Here is a 17,807-nt window from a genome sequence, read left to right as displayed (position 1 = left end):
CTAGACTTTTTTTACGATTAGAATAAGTAAAGGGCCTTTATTTCAAAGTCTCTGCACGAAATACAAAGAGACCAAATTTTGTTATTGATATTGTAACCATATCATGTTTTATGATATCATTCCGTTGCCAAAAACTCAAGTTGTAACAATAATTCCTCATGAGTGTAACGCTTCATACTTCTAATGTCAGCAAGTATAAAAATATGGAATGCGCCAACGTTAATAAATATTCGCAGTTCGACTGAAAAATAATGTCATTTCGATCACTGCGATGTTGAATAATTTCCATGGATCAAAGCCAATGAACGAACATTTATCTTGTTTAAATGACTCATGAAGGCGATGTAAAGATTTTTCGAGTTTCGTGAAATCTTGAGGCATTTTGGCAAAATTCAAATCAGGATATTCCGAGTATCTTGGTTCTCAATTGATATTGATTCATGATTTGTATTTCACGGATCTACCTTTCGTATTTCAGAATTGAAATGATCACAATGCTTCACAAATATATCTTCCTCATTGCTGAGCTAATCCATGGCAAAAATGTATGAAAATATTTTAAAATTTAAATTTTCAGGTTGACGAAGTGAATGAATTTGAGAAGAGCAACCAGTACCAGATAACAAAACCTTCATTTAGAACCGTCAACCTAGACAACATACCATTACCTTGCACAGGGGGACCAGTAACAGGTAGGTTTTTTATATTAATATTCCCAAGCAGAATATCCATATTTTATGACGTATCATCACTACATACCGCAGAAGGAATTGCCATACGAATTTTGCTCTTTGGATCCATTGTTCTTCATTTTCCAATCGTATAATTATTTAGCAAATGATTTAACTGGTCACAAATTATTCATGTATGTATACTAAGGTGTGTATTCGTATAAGTATCGAGATAATTCAAGTTCAGATGATGAAACATAAGTGTCGCTCATTCATTTGAACAGCTTCTTTCACTATCGTATTTTTAAACTTAATGATCTCTATTTCTGGACATTCTTCTCCTACTGGAACAAAAATTCTCAACTCAACGTGGAAACTTCCCAACTGAAATGTGCAGACCTGAAGATTTCAATAAAATAGGACAGTTTCGATGGTATAGAATCTTTTCTAAGGTGACAAATAATTATGCTCACAAACGTTTTTCATATTCTATCTTCCGATACAATATACCCAATTTGATATAGATCCAAAGGTATCCGGACAAAAATAGCTATAGGTATCAGTTCCTCAGCAGCTAACAGTAGACTGTCAACAATTAACTGCCGGTGTCATGAGCAATTTCAACAGCGATGCTGAGTGACATAAGTGCACATATTTGCTGCCAACGGTTTGATTGACAGTGTCGCTGGAGTCAACATGATACATAGCACTTCCTTCATCAGTTAAACGTAAATATTTACGTGGAGATTCAGAAATCAGAATGAAAATTTCGAAAATGTGGAAATGGTCAATCAAATTATTCAGTAAATTTCTTAATCGACTATGTTAAGTGTATATTTTGTCTATTGGAGATCAGTCTAGGAGGAGAGAAGGCTGTCATGTTTTTGACATAAAAACATGCACAGCAGGGAGTAGATAACTGGGTACCTAGAGTCCAATAGACTTCCCAATGCTGTGAAAAAACTGAATGGAAAACATTCTGCTAAAATACAGGGTGTATTTGAAGGTGACCTTTTTTTCAACAAAATGGTCAAAATAAAGCGCTTCACCAAAAATTACCTATACAAAACTTTCAAAGTGACAATGTTGAAAAAAAATTTTGAATGGTTACTGAAATAGATCCTAATACGACTCTAGACCGTTTGTAAGCTGAATTATCGCAAAGCAGTGGGAAAAAACTCATCCCTTGATTCGACCATGTGGTTTCGTTTGGGATATTGGCTCATATGATATTTACGTGGTAATGAACATGGAAACTTAGGATTGCCGAATTGTTCTCATTATTTTTTAGTAACTACACGATTTTATGAAATGGCCCATTTCGATACCAACTGACAGAAGAGACTTAGGACACAAGTGTGAAAAATAGAATAATACTTCAAAATCTCACCAATAAAATTCGTCTAAATTATTCACGAATTTTTTCACAATGGGCATCACAATCTTCTTGTTCGAACATTTCACCAATCGTCGTAAAAATGGGATGAAATAGGGAAAAATCACAGCACTTTTTCAACATAACTAACATAAGCACTTTCAAGAAACTGCCTCGATTTTCTACTTTTTTTTTTCACCCTAAATTGCACGGTACAACAATTATGATTCTCTCAAAAGTGACCTGATGCATCAAATCCGATGAACTTGGTACTGAACCATTCATTGTCCAGCCATATATGTTTCGTTTCGTTTTTGCGATGCCATAGTCACCTTCCACAATCCCGAAATTGAAATTCAATGAAATTTTGTCGAACTTCTAGGGGTTGTATCTCAGCCATCTTGGATATTTTATAAAGAGAATTTTTGGTTAAACGACTTATTTTGATCAGTTCTACTTTCTGTCAAAAAAAAAGCCTTACCCTGTATACAATATACAGGGTGAATCGTACACGTACAAATATTTCAACAGTAGACATTTTAGGTCAAAAGAAACACTTTTTTCTCCACAATTTTTCCGAATCGGCTCGGTTTAAAAGATACAGGCTGTTGAAAAACCTGACAAACGGTATTATCGAATGAAATGAGTATCGGAATATATTTTTTCATTCATTCGAGGAAAGATATCACCAACGTCTTCCAGTTTTCTTATTATGATCATTACGTACCATAGAAATACCGAAAATTCAAAGAACCCAACTCTTGAAATTAAGATGGACGCTATCTAAGGAATATTGGGACGTTTTATGAAATAAAAGTATTCCTCATATTTTCCTATAAAATGCGCCGAGTAATTTGATGTTCAAAAATAAAAAATATGTGTGAAATTCGAAAAATTAGGTACTTTGACCGAATGCAACTCTTTTTAAAGTTTAGTGTCACAGATTTAGCTAGTTATTCTGAAGGTAATTTTGTTTTTCCTAGGGTGGCAAAGCTCATTAGGAAAACTCAAAGTGGCTATATCTTTTTATCAGGTCCGAATCGGAAAAAATGTTTCTTTTGACCTCAAGAATCTACTGCTGAAATATTTGTCCGAGTCAAAGACTCACCCTGTATACGATTAGATGATACTTCGTTTAACACTCAGGGTAGTTGGCAGGATCATACTCGCATTTAATTTTGAAATTTTTTGATATTTCACTTCTGTGAATACTCTGCAGCGTTTTTGATCGCCCACTTCTTCTCTGTGCTTATAAATTAAATTTCAATTACATTTATTGATACGTTGCTCATCTACATGCGTTATGAAAAGAAAGTCATCTCGATGCAGTAACCGAGAAGGAAGTCTGGCGCCTATGAAAATGTGTTGTAATAGGTATTCCAAAAATTGTAAAAATTTTCGCTGGTTGTTCTCTCAAATGTGATCTATGAAATAATGGAATTCACAACCAGAACCTAAAAAAAGATAATCCCATCCGAATAGCGACATTCTCTCATGCGCGTCCACCACCTGTCCATTCAAATTCAAATGTGAAGACCGACTTATTTGAAGACATTGATTGCCCGATTCCTGAGATCGTATTACGAAATCGCTCCCAGGATTTGGAGCATTCGCAGTGAATTTTGTATCATTTCGAATTTCTTCACACGTAACCTACTTTTTACATCGCATATTTCTATATTTTTAGACGTCAAATATTTCCTACCTTATTTATTTCACAGCAACAGCTGTCCTCATATTCGGTTATTAATTTTATATCTTGACAGCGAAATCCCGCCCCAAATTTCGGCGCATCTCAGTTGATTCCGAAAATTTGATCAGCTCGGGTCAATCAAATTCTTATGGACCACACATACTGACTTTGGTATGTGTCACTTCATATAGTGATTGCTTTTATTGTTGACGCTTATCTATTCTTCTTCATTCTCATTTCAAGTGCGGTGTTGTGATTCGTTTGAGTACTTCTTTGCATAGGGTGCGGATAAAGGATTTTTAAATATAATATTCGAGACGGCAGATTTCAGTGTGGCCGATTTGAAGTGAGGGCTCTCTCTCAGTGTATGACGAAATTTTCATAAAATCCCATCCCAAAACAGTTCGTGTACTTCGTAAGTTTCCACACATTTCTTTCTTTTTTTCATTGCTCATATTTGTTCGTCAAAATTCTCGTCTGAAACCGTCTCGATTATTATACAATATATCATCTTACAAAATTCATCCTCCCAATTCGAATAGAATATGTTCTCTTGGTTGAACATACCCCAACCCCCACAAGCAACTTGGTTGGATTTCGCATCTCTATACATTGGAAAAACAAAAAAATACATTCAATACTCCGATTGTGACGGTTGTGAAACGCCAATCGTTTTGAGAGGTGTTCCTTCTATTCCTGTGGGTGGAAAAGGTTTTGGAGTCGACTTCACTCCACTTACCTTCGTATCTTGTTACTATATTCAAACAACCAAAGGTAAGAACTACTATATGCTCCCACCACATTCATACACCAGTAAAAATGCGACGCTACACGATTCACACCTCTGTAATACACACAAAAACCCCGAAAATTTCCACTTCCATCAATAGTTCACCATTCCAAATCAAAATTACATTAACAAATTCAGTGGAAATATCCACGAAACCATATCGTTCGTTTACAGACTAGGCGTTCACCTTTGGGTCATATAAGTTGTAAATATCGAGTACCATCCGACTATCTTCCTCCTAATAAGAGTTAAACATAAAAAAATTATCGTATGGGACTCAAAGAACTAAACTAAACGTCAAAGGAACAAATATATTACCGATTTTATACGTTATTCAAATGACTTTGGATAGACCATATATATTGACCAAGTATTGGCGACAGGAATACCTTCAAATCTAATTTCAATGAGTCAGAAAGAACTCAATCCATCCATTCCAAACACAAGTAGACTTTAAAAGTAAAAACCATCGAAACCCACCCTTCTAACGGTTTTTCCTCCTTCAAGCCGACATAAAGATGCCAAGTGGAAACATCGACAAGCCCATAATCGAAGACAACCATGACGGAACCGTAACCATCAAGTATGAACCGAGGGAGGAGGGTCTGCACGAGCTGGCCGTCAAATTCAACGGTGAACACGTTCAAGGATCACCCTATAAAATCCACGTGGACTCCGTCAGCTCAGGCTACGTGACCGCCTATGGCCCAGGTCTCACCCATGGTGTTACGGGAGAACCCAGCAACTTCACGATATCCACGAAAGGTGCTGGTGCCGGTGGACTCTCGATGGCTGTTGAAGGCCCCAGTAAGGCGGAGATAAACTGCAAGGACAACAAAGACGGCACAGTGTCCGTGTCGTACCTTCCCACTGCCCCTGGAGAATACAAGGTCTCCGTAAGATTCGGTGATAAGCACATCAAAGGCTCCCCCTTCGTCGCTAAGATAACTGGAGAGGGTAGGAAGAGGAATCAGATTTCGGTCGGTTCTTGCAGCGAGGTATCACTGCCAGGAAAAATTTCGGACGCTGACATCAGGTCTTTGAACGCTTCCATCCAAGCTCCAAGTGGGTTGGAGGAACCATGCTTCCTGAAGAGGCTACCCACCGGGAACATAGGAATCTCGTTCACCCCCAGAGAAATAGGCGAACACACGGTGTCCGTCAAGAAAATGGGATACCACATCACGAATTCACCCTTCAAGATCAACGTCTGCGAACGCGAGGTGGGAGATGCGAAGAAAGTTATTGTTTCCGGAGCAGCCCTTCAAGAAGGGAAAACCCACGTGGAGAACACCTTCACCGTCGATACCAGAAACGCCGGTAAGAACACCATGAAATTCCCCAAGTTTTAGACGTCTTCAATCAATTTTTGCTTGTTTCAGGATTTGGTGGTCTTTCACTCTCCATCGAAGGACCAAGTAAGGCTGAGATTCAATGCAAGGATAACTCAGACGGAACCCTGAACATCTCTTACAAACCTACAGAACCTGGATATTACATCATCAACTTGAAATTCGCCGACCACCACGTGAATGGTTCACCTTACACTGTTAAGGTAAGTCTGCAATATTGTTACAATCCTTAAGGAATCTCCACCAATCAATTTATTCCAGGTAACTGGAGAAGGTACCAACAGACAGCGTGAAAAGATTCAAAGACAAAGGGACGCCGTTCCAGTTACAGAAGTTGGTAGTAAATGTAGATTAACATTCAAGATGCCAGGTAAGTCCCTAGCTAACCCCACAAAACGCTCAAGATCTGGATAAATTAACGTAGACCAGATGAGCTGTCCTGCTTCAAAAACAATTCAAAATTCTCACTATGTCCTCCTTTCAAGGTATAACATCATTCGATCTTGGTGCCACTGTAACGTCTCCGGGTGGTGTCACAGAAGCTGCTGAAATAAACGAGGTCCAAGACGGACTTTACGCAGTACACTTTGTACCCAAAGAGTTGGGAGTCCACACAGTTTCCGTTAAATACAAGGACATCCATATTCCAGGTGAGAATGTCCCAGATAAATTGAAAGAACTCCTTCAAAACTAATTTTTATTTCCAGGATCTCCATTCCAGTTTACAGTGGGACCATACAGGGACCACGGTGCGCACTTGGTAAAGGCTGGAGGTCAAGGTTTGGAAAGGGGTGAACAGGGCGAACTCAACGAGTTCAACGTGTGGACCAGAGAGGCTGGAAGTGGCCAGCTGGCCATATCCGTCGAAGGTCCAAGCAAGGCTGAAATCAACTTCACAGATCGAAAAGACGGGTCTTGCGATGTTTCGTACAAAGTTTCCGAACCTGGTGAGTGAATTGTTTATGGATTTGACGGATTGCTGTTGAAATTCATCCGAGAAATAAAAACAGATCCGTTGGGAACGTGTTAAATTCAAGTTTATTCTTAGACTCCCGAATCTTCTCACCTATTTGGCGGCTATTCTGATTCGTTTCATATGAGAAGTAATGATTCTTCTAATCGATTTCGTGTTCGGAACAAATTGTTCCAACAAATTGTTTCGATTTAAAAGGTTGAACAGTTACATGAGTTTGATAGATCGTCAACCCACAAATCAATTCGGTTTCTTGGAATGCATTCAAGATATCAATCAACTGATTTTATATCTACTATATGCAATTCGATAGTTCTCGAGTCTGCTGTAAGTCTGTATAGAAATGAGTCACACCGGTCAGACTCTTAAAAAGTCTGTTATAATATTCGCGTAATTCTGATATTTTCCAAAAATATCTATTTATATGCTTTATTTATCACTTAGACATTTTTACTTGGAGAGTTTCCAGGTCTTCTAATGGTATGCAAGATTAAAAGACTAAAAAGCAATCACACCAATTTTCGACACATCTTAAAAGATGAATGAACATCTCTTTGAATTGGTTCATTTACCATTAGTTCCAATTATGTAGTATCAATAAAATTTTACACAATTCCTTTGTGAAATCAAGAATCTAACCAGCTGGAAATGTTTTGGAAATTGAATGAATCATATCTTGAAAATTTGTGCAATATATGAAATTTTTTTCTATTTATTTTCGGGAATATTGCCATAATTGAAACTCGGCACTTTTCATCATAATTTTGACATGGCGCCAGCTTTTCACGGACGTTTCAATCATAAAATTTTTCACGTGTCATTTGATAAAAATGTCCTGTAAATCAAAGGAACTCAACTTAATTACTGGCGATAAAGCAGAACCAACAGCTGTTATCCCTCATTAGTATCACAAACATTATACTGCCAGTTGGGTTAATCGAAAACACGTTCCAATTTTTCCAAAACCTTCACGGGAAATGGAGTTTTCCGATGTTTTCCACGAGCAACGCGCTGAAATCAAATTTTCCGATTTCAGGTGAATACAGAATTGGTCTGAAATTCAACGACCAGCACGTACCCGATTCGCCCTTCAAGGTGTACATCTCACCGGCAGTGGGCGATGCCCATTTACTGGAGGTTATCCAATTTCCCGAAGGCCATATTCAAGCCGATAAGCCGTCACAGTTTTTGGTACGAAGAAATGGAGCGAAAGGAGATTTGGATGCAAAGGTGAGTTTCAATTACGTCTTATATCGGACGAATTGATCGGACAGAGGGGATTTTACGGCAAATGAGTCGGTGCTGATATTAAATTCCTCAATTTAAACGTGTCTCCTATTCAATGCAGTGAAAAAGATTGAAAACTTGCTACTGTTATTTGTTAAGGCCACCCTAGGCTCAGAAAATACATAAAACAAGAAGACCTCTGCGAATTTCCATCGCCATACACATGAAATACGAAAACTATACAGAGTGGGCCATTGAAATGAAACAGCGGCTCTGTAGGTCAGCAGAACCCAATTATACAAAAAAGCTCATACACGTCGATTTCTGATTCCAGGGGGTCAACTCCTAAGATCAAATTCAAAATTGTATCGCTTCAACCCTTAGTGTTACAACCCCAACCCCTATATTTTTATAAGTTAAGATGGGGTGAGTGACACCTCATTTGAAAGGCCTATCTATACTGAGTTCAGCAAATTCAATATTTTTTCAATCAATCCATTCGTTTTCGAGATATTCAAATTTTATTTTGTGCAGAATTGGTCATTTCGTTCAACGGAGAATCAGTCAAATGACTGACTGATATCTGAACCTTTTGATATGTTCACGTGTTGAATAAATCAATGTTTGATGGCCATACCCTGACAGAGTTGAAACTCTTCGGCCTTATGCTCTCCTGATACAAAATATCGACTCACTTCTGTGAATCCACCACCGTGTGTATAGAAAATGACATGGAAAATTTATTTCCAAAAGAAAACAAACACGTTTTTTCTCGTTGACTCTCAGGTTGAAGCTGAATTTTTGTTTCTATTCTGAATTCAAATTCCGAAGTAGGCGATACAGTATTTTTTCCCAGTGGAAACTATTCCATTTTGATGGATGCTGCAAATTTGCTACAAATTCAACGTGTGCATATTTTTCAATATGAAAGTTGTTGCGTTCCGCTACAATCAAGAAAATTGAACAGGAATTAACTGTGTGAACATTAATGTGAAATGATCAATAATGAATAAATTACTGAGCGCTTTAATACATGCTGATCACTGTGAAGAAATTCTCCAACCAACAATAACAAACTGCATGCGACTCTCATGAGAAATTTCATTTCAAATTAACCAAGATTCAGAGTATCGATTTACTGCGCTTGAACCAAATGCCTTCGAGATGGAGCTATTGTTGCAAGCGATCATGCGCATCCAACACAGGACTCACAGGACACATCTGCCATAACCTCAATAGAACCCTGTGATCAAAGTATAGCTTGAAAATATGAGATCCCACATTGAAAAAAGAATATCTACAAAATCCAGCTCATTGAATATTAGTTTTTCCTCCAGATCCTCAAACATAATGTGTTTTCTGTATATATTTGTATATAAGTATGCTAATATGATGATGATGAAGATCGGTTAGCTTATACTTGTATAATTCAATTGATTCAACCCTTATTATGTTCGTTTTCGCAGATCATTGGGCCCTCCGGTCATGAGGATGACTGCTTCGTGCAAATTATAGATATGGAAGAATACTCTGTCCGGTTTATGCCCCGTGAAAATGGCATCCACAAAATCCATGCTAAATTCAATGGGGTACATATTCCGGGCAGTCCCTTCAGTGTCAAGGTTGGAAAAGACACCGCTGATCCAGCTGCAGTGCACGCAACAGGAAATGGTTTACAAGACGTAAAAACAGGTGAGAATATTCATATCTGATTTATATTGGTGAATGTTTCAAGTTGGAAAATTCGGTTGAGACATAGAAAACCCCACTCCTCGTTGTAATTCATAAATATCGAATACCGAGCTGAGCAGTTTGCTATTGATATTGGCAACTTACCAGGATCAGTATTGATACATTTGGTTCAATCATCTCTGAAGCCACAGATATCCATGTAACCATATGGGAAGTGTATATTTTCAAACACTTGGCACCAGACTGGTGAACGAATTCTTCACTTTCATATTTCAGGATGAACTAATGTTTTTCGCTGAAAAAAAAGTTTATATTACTACTGAAGCATTTATTTCAGCAGGTTGCATAAGAGTATTCGTTAGATAATAAGAGAACTTCCAAATCAAACAACTTGAAAGCGGATTATCACTGCATTACTCATGAGAAGTTTTATATAATGATTGATTCATTCATACTTGTCAGATCAACATGCTACATTTGAAAAGAATTTGAATACTGAGCATAATGCGCAGTTATTTCAATAAATTGTATAAATTTCAATCGATATCCAAATTGTATACTAGTTTCATTATATTCAAATTATTTTTTTTTATTCAGGAGTGAAAACCGATTTTATCATCGACACATGCAATGCTGGTGTTGGTACTTTAGCTGTGAACATTGATGGTCCCAGCAAAGTATCTATGGATTGTACAGAAGTTGAGGAAGGCTACAAAGTTCGCTACACTCCCTTGGCACCCGGTGATTACTACATAAGTATAAAATACAACAACCATCATATTGTAGGATCACCTTTCAAGGTCCTCAGCAAAGGTAAAAAAAACTGAATATTACTTGCAAAGGGCGCTAAATGATATTATTTAACTTTTACAGGTGAATACATAAAACATAGGGATCTTGCTGACATAGGAGGTGTGGAAACATCGTCTGTACTAGTAGAAACTACATTGAAAACTGGAAAAGCTGGTGCTCAAAAAGGACCTATTCTACCTAAGTTCAAAAGCGACGCTTCAAAGGTTGTATCGAAGGGAATGGGCTTGAAGAAGGCTTATCTTGGCAAACAAAATCAATTTACAGTATCAGCTCAAGACGCAGGTTGGTGTACAATTTATTTCATTCTTAGCTTTCTTTTATCCTCTCATATAAATATATCTGAAGTCAGTTGCTTTCCCAATCAAAAGAAATTGATTTGCTCATGATAACACATGCTCATCATTGTTTATGATGATGGAAACTTGAATAAAAACTGCTGAGGAGAATGGAGGATAGAAATGTAATCAAATATTGTTCTATCTGAGTTTATTTCCCACTGTATAAGAGAAAGAATCGTGAATTAAATAACACTGAAATTATGTTTGTAGTAACGATTTTTATCCACTATTTTATTGGATATGGGGAAAACTTTGAAAATCTTTCATCCCATGAAAAAAGCGCTGCTAGAAAACAATAAACTTTGAATGGAGTCAGTTAAGGTTTGAAATTTTCAAAAAAATTGAAATGAATGTTTGTTTTGACACTTAGAATGATGATGTGATTTAAACTACTTATTTACTGACCATATCTTCTCAACATAGTATTCTGGGATTCAATGATTATAGTTATATATATATATATATATTGTGTACCCATATGATCTAACAAACGCCAAGAAAAAGTACTAAAGAAGATCTATTAATTTCTGAATCCTATTTTTGAATAATCACCTATCTAAATAAAGGTTGAATTTATTGGCATAAATTTGTTATTTTCTGTATTAACCTGTTTTTTTTTCAGGCACCAATATTCTTTTTGTGGGTGTACACGGACCTAAAGGTCCTTGTGAGGAGGTATTCATCAAACATCAAGGCCGCAACCAGTACAACGTGAACTACCTTGTCAGAGAGAGGGGAGATTATCTCATTATAGTCAAATGGGGCGATGATCATATTCCTGGATCTCCTTTCAAAGTAGATGTATAAATTCTGTCCAAATTTTAGGCTTTCAAATCCCATTTTGAAAAATTTCCTTTTTATTTTGATGTACATACCAAAGATATGAATATTTCTAACTCTATATTCCTCGCTTCATATAAATATTTCTGATATTTTTATTTCTTACTGTAAATAATTTTTTGTTAGTGTAAGTTTTTAATTGCTCACTCCTTGAATATTTCGCTGAGCAACGGTATTCGCTTCATAATTATTATATCGTTTCCTTATAATGCTTATGCGGAGTTAGAAATGTTTATTTTGGTTATTCTTCCTGTCCCATTTCTAATAATGCAACAAAAGCAATAAGGAAAATGGGGAAGTTCCCAGTTGATGAATGTAGCTTGCCATAGATTGGTCAATTCCATTTACTCAAGTATTAACTACTATTTATCAAGAAAAAATTTTCCGGTCCTTGTTTTCAGTGTACTTTCTTTTCTGATGTTTTATTTCTCTCAACTGAAGTTATAAATTATTCAATTGTTTGTGAAAAGTTTGAACCGTTTCATTTTATTCCTTCGGCAAAATTGTTTCTGACCATTCATTTATGTAACTTAATTTTTCGTTTTAAGAACCCCGTTATATAGGAACACCTATTTATATAATTTTTCTAATAAAGTTGTTTTACTCTGAAATGCTTTTTCCTTCATCACAGAATTTTCTAATGAATTCACCATCCTTTAATCGAATTTTCGAATGGAAAAAACTGAAAATCCTGAAATGGTTGATTGCTGATCTTCTTGAATCATAGCGATGTAAAATAATGATGTTTGTTAACTATGTATTGGGTGAAGATGAATTTAAAAGAAACCTCTCACTGTTGTCGATTGAATTGACTGATGAGTTTCAGAAGGAAAATTCCTTTGATGAAAAAACAAATTGAATTTTCCTTCGAGATGATAGATTTCAAAATTCTTAGTCATATCGATTATCAGCAATTAATAAATGTTAAATTAATATTGTGTTGTAGATGGTTTCAATAAGAAATATTTTATTCCCCACACTTACGTCATTTGCTAAACCATATAGAGCTTGAATCATTGAATTATAACCTCAGATGCTATACGAATACAAAAAAGAAAATAATGTATTGCTTATGCATTTTCTACCACCTCTTTTATAGAGATCAGTCTAGATTTTAAGTGATGGATTTTCCAATGTTACGGGCACACCAAAAGTGCTTAGCTTTAGGGTACAGCATCAAGTTTTGAGTAATATAAAAAAATAATCAACATCTGCACTTGTTATTCAAATTCTAACTATCTTCTATATTCAATGAGAAGAAAATGAGAGAATATATAATATGATTTCAAAAATTAAATCAGAAGTTTTGAACTGAAATACATATCATATTTCTGAAAAGAATGTGTTGATTGCACAGGGACGAATTCTAAATAAATATTAAAATAATATTCCATTTCCCCCGTAACCTGAAGGAGAAATTATAATTCAAATCGTGGAAGAAGGTAATGATTTTAACAGGATTATATAACAAGGTTGAGGATGCCCAATTCTTCATATCCTAAGAAAACAGTCACTGTGGCATAAAATGTCAACGCCTATCCAATTATTGCTTTAATTAATAAGGTGCGCTCCCTTCACTTGATAATAAACGACCCCTCCTAATGTTGGCAGTTAGGCCGGTGAATACCAGACAAAAAGGTGTTGAATTTCACAGATTGCCTGAAGTGAGCCTGAGAAAACTTCTCGGTATACATTGTTCGAAATATTTTGTCTAATAACTCTCAAAAATTGACATTGCTGCGAATTAAAGCTGAATAATTGCTTCAGATAATTTTATTGTTTCATCTGAGGGTGTAAAACGACCATAATCAGATGAAAAAGAGGTGTGAAATAATGTTTCAGTCTATCTACAATCTACGTTCAAAATTCAAAAACTTGTGGGAGGATGAAAGTATAGTTGAGCTGGAATCATAAGGTGTTGAAAAACTATCATTATAGAAATACATACTTCGAGTTTTAGTAGTCCAGCATTAACATTTTAGGAAATATGATTATTTATGTTTGAGTGCTCAATTTTCTACTACTGAAACTGTGCCAAAAACTGGAAATAATGAACCAAAAAGGGCCCCAGGGATCAATAAATCCATTCGGATCTTCCTCAATGCTACCAAAGTAGAATGCGCTTTACCAATGCGTGGCACAGACACGACTAATGGACTAACCCTTTCAACAGTATTGTCAGATTAAAAAAATAATACCCTTCATGAAATAAATTCAACAGAATTCACAAATAAGTTGATTGTTTTTCGAATTGTACATTCGTCCTTTATTACAACGAATATCTCGTTCAATCGAGGACCTTTGAAACGGCATTAATATAATTATGGAAAAGGTTACAGATAAATTAATTGTAATTAGTTTCGCTCGTATGAAAATCATTGAAGCATGTTTGGACGCCATTCGAAATTAATTACTTGAGAGTTTTCACAATAATTTGTCATAACTTTCAATTAATTCCGATGATTTCTCAGAGCCTAATTTCGGGGAACGGGTTATTTTCAAATTATCTGGAAAATTAATACAAAATTGGGGATAAAAAGCGTTCGAAAATTGAGTTAACGAAACTGGAAATGTGAAAGTTTCACTGAAACGATTCGTTTCAAACCTTTTAAGCCCCTATGGAGGGTGGAGAGTTTCCCCTTTCTACCTTTCCATAATGGCTCCTATATTTGTAATGGTAAAAATAACACTAGTATAGCAAGTTGTTTTCAATATGGTTTGGGAATTGATCATCGCAACAATGTTTGACTATTAGTGAAATAACATACAGGATGAGTCTTCGACTCGTACAAATATTTCAACAGTAGATTCTTGAGGTCAAAAGAAACACTTTTTTCCTATATAATTTTTTCCAATTCGGCCCTGATAAAAAGATATAACCATTTTATGTTTTCATAATGAGTTGTGTCACCTCTGGAAAAACAAAATTGCTTTCGGAATAACAGAATAACTAGGCAAATCTGTGAGACTACGCATCTGTGGATCTTTTAAAAAGGGTTGTATTCGATCAAAGTATACAATTTTTCAAATTTCATAGATACTTTTTAGTTTTTGAACATAACATAACTCGAAAACGTCGAATCATACGAAAAAATATGAAGAATACTTTTATTTTACAAAACGTTCAAATGAATATTTGATAGAGTTCCACTTCGTTTAAAGAGTTGGGTTCTTTGAATTTTTGGTATTTTTGTGGTACTTAATGGTCATAATGGGAAAACTGGAAGATGTGGGTAATATTTTGTGTATGAAAGAGATTCATGAAATAAATGAAAAACTATATTTCGAAATTCATTTCATTCGATAGAACCGTTTGTGAGACCTTTTTTTAAGGTTTTTCAACAGCATGTATCTTTCAAACCTAACTGCTTCGAAAAAATGATTCTTTTGACCTCAAGAATCTACTGTTAAAATATTTGTACATTGTTGTAGAGTTTCGCAGTATAAACCTAATCTTTGTGGAGATAATGACCTAAAAGATATTACTTTCATGCAATTGAATGTCTTCTCGCTTCCATACTGGATATAAAAATCGTTTAAGAATCAAATAAATTTAACTCTTCACATCATACACGAACATCAAAAAGGAAAAAGCTCTGTTATAATTGAAGGAAATCTCGATTGTTATGCACTTTCTCAAATACTTCTAATTTATTTTGATATTGATATTTCAAATCTCTATCAACGAAAAAGTAGTAGAGGTATTGTAGAAGCCACTTTAAAGTAAGTTCTTCGAATTGAGGAATTTGAACAGTCAAAACTTTCGCATATATTTTCTCTTTTGTATCATAAAGATGAGTATCTTCGATGTCGAAGTTTTGTTAAATACACATTCCATTATTTCCACCGTATTAATGAGTGATGCTGCGAGGTCAGGAACCTCTTCCTATCCCAATTAATAACAATGTCGCGTATGAAATTCCCAGAAATGATCCCATGCCGAAGTTGTTACCTTGGGAAATTCTTGGATGCGATGAAATCACATTGTGGAGGAATTTCCCAGAAGACCCAGCTTTGAAATCTGTTATATCATCAGTCATTTTATAGTCGAGCATCTAGGTGGCGCCAAATCGATAATGTGTAGAGAAATAAGTTCTTCGCTGAATCATTTCGAGAAATTACCCAAGTTGTTCCGTCATATCGGGCAGAAAGGACATGATGAAGATTTGTTGTTTTTCACTAGATCCCGTCCAACCTACGCAACCGGATTCCGAAATTGGATCGGAAAAACAATTCATCAGGGAAAATTAATGTTGACATTGTAATTATGGCCGGAAAATCTGATGAAAATTCGTATATGTGCGAGATTTGATGTACGGTATTTCATGTTTGATTGACCGTTCCATCGGATATTATCAGTTGGACAACGAGAAACGGACAAATTGGCAGTGAGGGAAGGCTGTGTCTTTTCCGTTTTATTTCGATAGTATCCCCTCGTGTTCCCCAGTGCCGTTTCGTATTAATGTAACATTGTAGTTCACTGAAAAGTTCGGAAATATAATATGGTGAGACAAACCAGCGCATTCGCCAATTTGCAACCATTTTTAAAATGCTCCTCAACGTGATTATATTGATGTTCTGCTGAAATGCAACTTTCTGTATCATCTTGAAGGTTTTCTTCAATTACTAAAACTAATAAATATTATAGAAACGTCTTCTGTTTTATCGTAAAACATTTTTACGTTAAGTTCAATCATTTCTTTGTCCTGGCTCAGAAATACACATTTGGATGAATTTCTCTTCTGTCTGTATTTCGTTTTCAAGATTAAACGGTTCAACGTACCAACATAGCCCTTGGAGGACTGCGATCAAACAAAATGCAAGTGGTCAATTCGTTCTATGTTAGCCAAAGTATGATATTTTTCGAAGGTAAACTTTCTACACACGTATTTCTCCGAAAAATCACCCTAGATGTGAATGTTGTACATATTCTGAAAGAACAACTGTTCTAGTAATAAACCTCGAAAATTCATTGATCTAGGTGCAGCCGTTAGGTCTCCACGATTTTTCAACGGACCCCATCTTTCTTGGAATTTTTATCTCCTAGAAAAACCATCGTAGATCTAAATGTGATAAATATCCCGAAAGAGCAACTATTTTAGTTATAAATTTGGAAATTTCAGCGAGCTAAGTGCAATCCTTCAGTCTTGACGATTTTTAACTGATCCCATCTTTTTGGGAAATTTCGTCAAGCATATCTCCAAAAAAAATACATATTCTAAAATAGCAACCTCTTTCAGATGTAAATATTCAAAAAAATATTTCCCTCAAGTTTACAAGGGGGGGAAGCATGGAACCTCCCTTGTAGGCACTCATCACAGAATAATACAGAAGTTTTCTGATAATCGATGAGTATGACTGTCGAAAATATCCACTTCACAAGGAGTAAACGCACCATTTAACGTAGATATTGGTGAAAGTTTATGCGTCTTTAAATTACCTTCACGATCACCTGATCTAAATTCAATCGATCAAGATTGGGACCAATTACGAAGAGTCTTTGCAGCACTCAAATGGAAGTGTCTCAACGGCTCCAAGGTTTTTTGCCACATTTTTGACAGCAAATTGAGCAAGGACCTTTACTTTTTCAAATATTATATTTTTGTTAATGTGAATGCATCATTTTCCCGAAATCTTACTATTCTAACCTAATGAACTCTACATTTACACATTTCAAAGGGTAATTGCGTTTTCTAAAAATGATATCCTCGAAATTGTTAACATATTTTTATAGTTGCAAAATGGCGAATGTGTCAGGTTGTTTCAATAATAAATTTGATAAAATACTAATCGTTAGGAAACTTTCCACACACTGAATAGCTTCTCACACTGAGAATATTTCGCAATTATTTTGAAATAAACTATGCTGAGAATGAACTATCGGTTTTGTCATACTAAACAGTACCTATATTTTTGTAAGCTGCACGTATATTTTTAAATGGTGAATTTTAAAATATTACATATGGAATAACCCCTTGGTAAGTCTGTATTTAGATGAAAAACATAATCTAAAGAAAGAGAGTCTTTAGTTATTCCGTGCATA

General features: G+C 35.6%; 2 protein-coding genes across 6 annotated transcripts in view; one reads left to right on the top strand and one right to left on the bottom strand.

The window, feature by feature from the left end:
• The window catches only part of LOC123322222 (filamin-A), a 38,807-nt gene extending 26,432 nt beyond the window's left edge, over nt 1–12,375 (top strand). For 3 of the 5 annotated variants that reach the window (XM_044910110.1, XM_044910111.1, XM_044910113.1), the window contains 11 exons: nt 578–692; nt 5,037–5,849; nt 5,912–6,084; nt 6,143–6,251; nt 6,367–6,531; nt 6,589–6,828; nt 7,891–8,084; nt 9,548–9,773; nt 10,371–10,586; nt 10,647–10,868; nt 11,547–12,375. In XM_044910110.1, the coding sequence (XP_044766045.1) occupies nt 578–692; nt 5,037–5,849; nt 5,912–6,084; nt 6,143–6,251; nt 6,367–6,531; nt 6,589–6,828; nt 7,891–8,084; nt 9,548–9,773; nt 10,371–10,586; nt 10,647–10,868; nt 11,547–11,731 (2,658 nt within the window). In that variant the 3' untranslated portion in view covers nt 11,732–12,375. Of the gene's footprint in view, nt 1–577; nt 693–3,889; nt 3,911–4,354; nt 4,514–5,036; nt 5,850–5,911; nt 6,085–6,142; nt 6,252–6,366; nt 6,532–6,588; nt 6,829–7,890; nt 8,085–9,547; nt 9,774–10,370; nt 10,587–10,646; nt 10,869–11,546 lie in introns of those variants that run through there. The other 2 variants (XM_044910114.1, XM_044910112.1) reach the window with 2 other exon arrangements.
• Nucleotides 1–17,807, bottom strand: part of LOC123322224 (carboxylesterase 5A-like) — a 104,085-nt gene that overhangs the window by 31,590 nt on the left and 54,688 nt on the right. The window lies entirely within an intron of this gene.

Source organism: Coccinella septempunctata, chromosome X (genome assembly GCF_907165205.1).
Source record: "Coccinella septempunctata chromosome X, icCocSept1.1, whole genome shotgun sequence".
In the NCBI taxonomy this organism is placed as follows: Eukaryota; Metazoa; Arthropoda; class Insecta; order Coleoptera; family Coccinellidae; genus Coccinella; species Coccinella septempunctata.
Note: the sequence above shows the minus strand (reverse complement) of the source record. Positions and strands in the feature narration are given on the sequence as shown.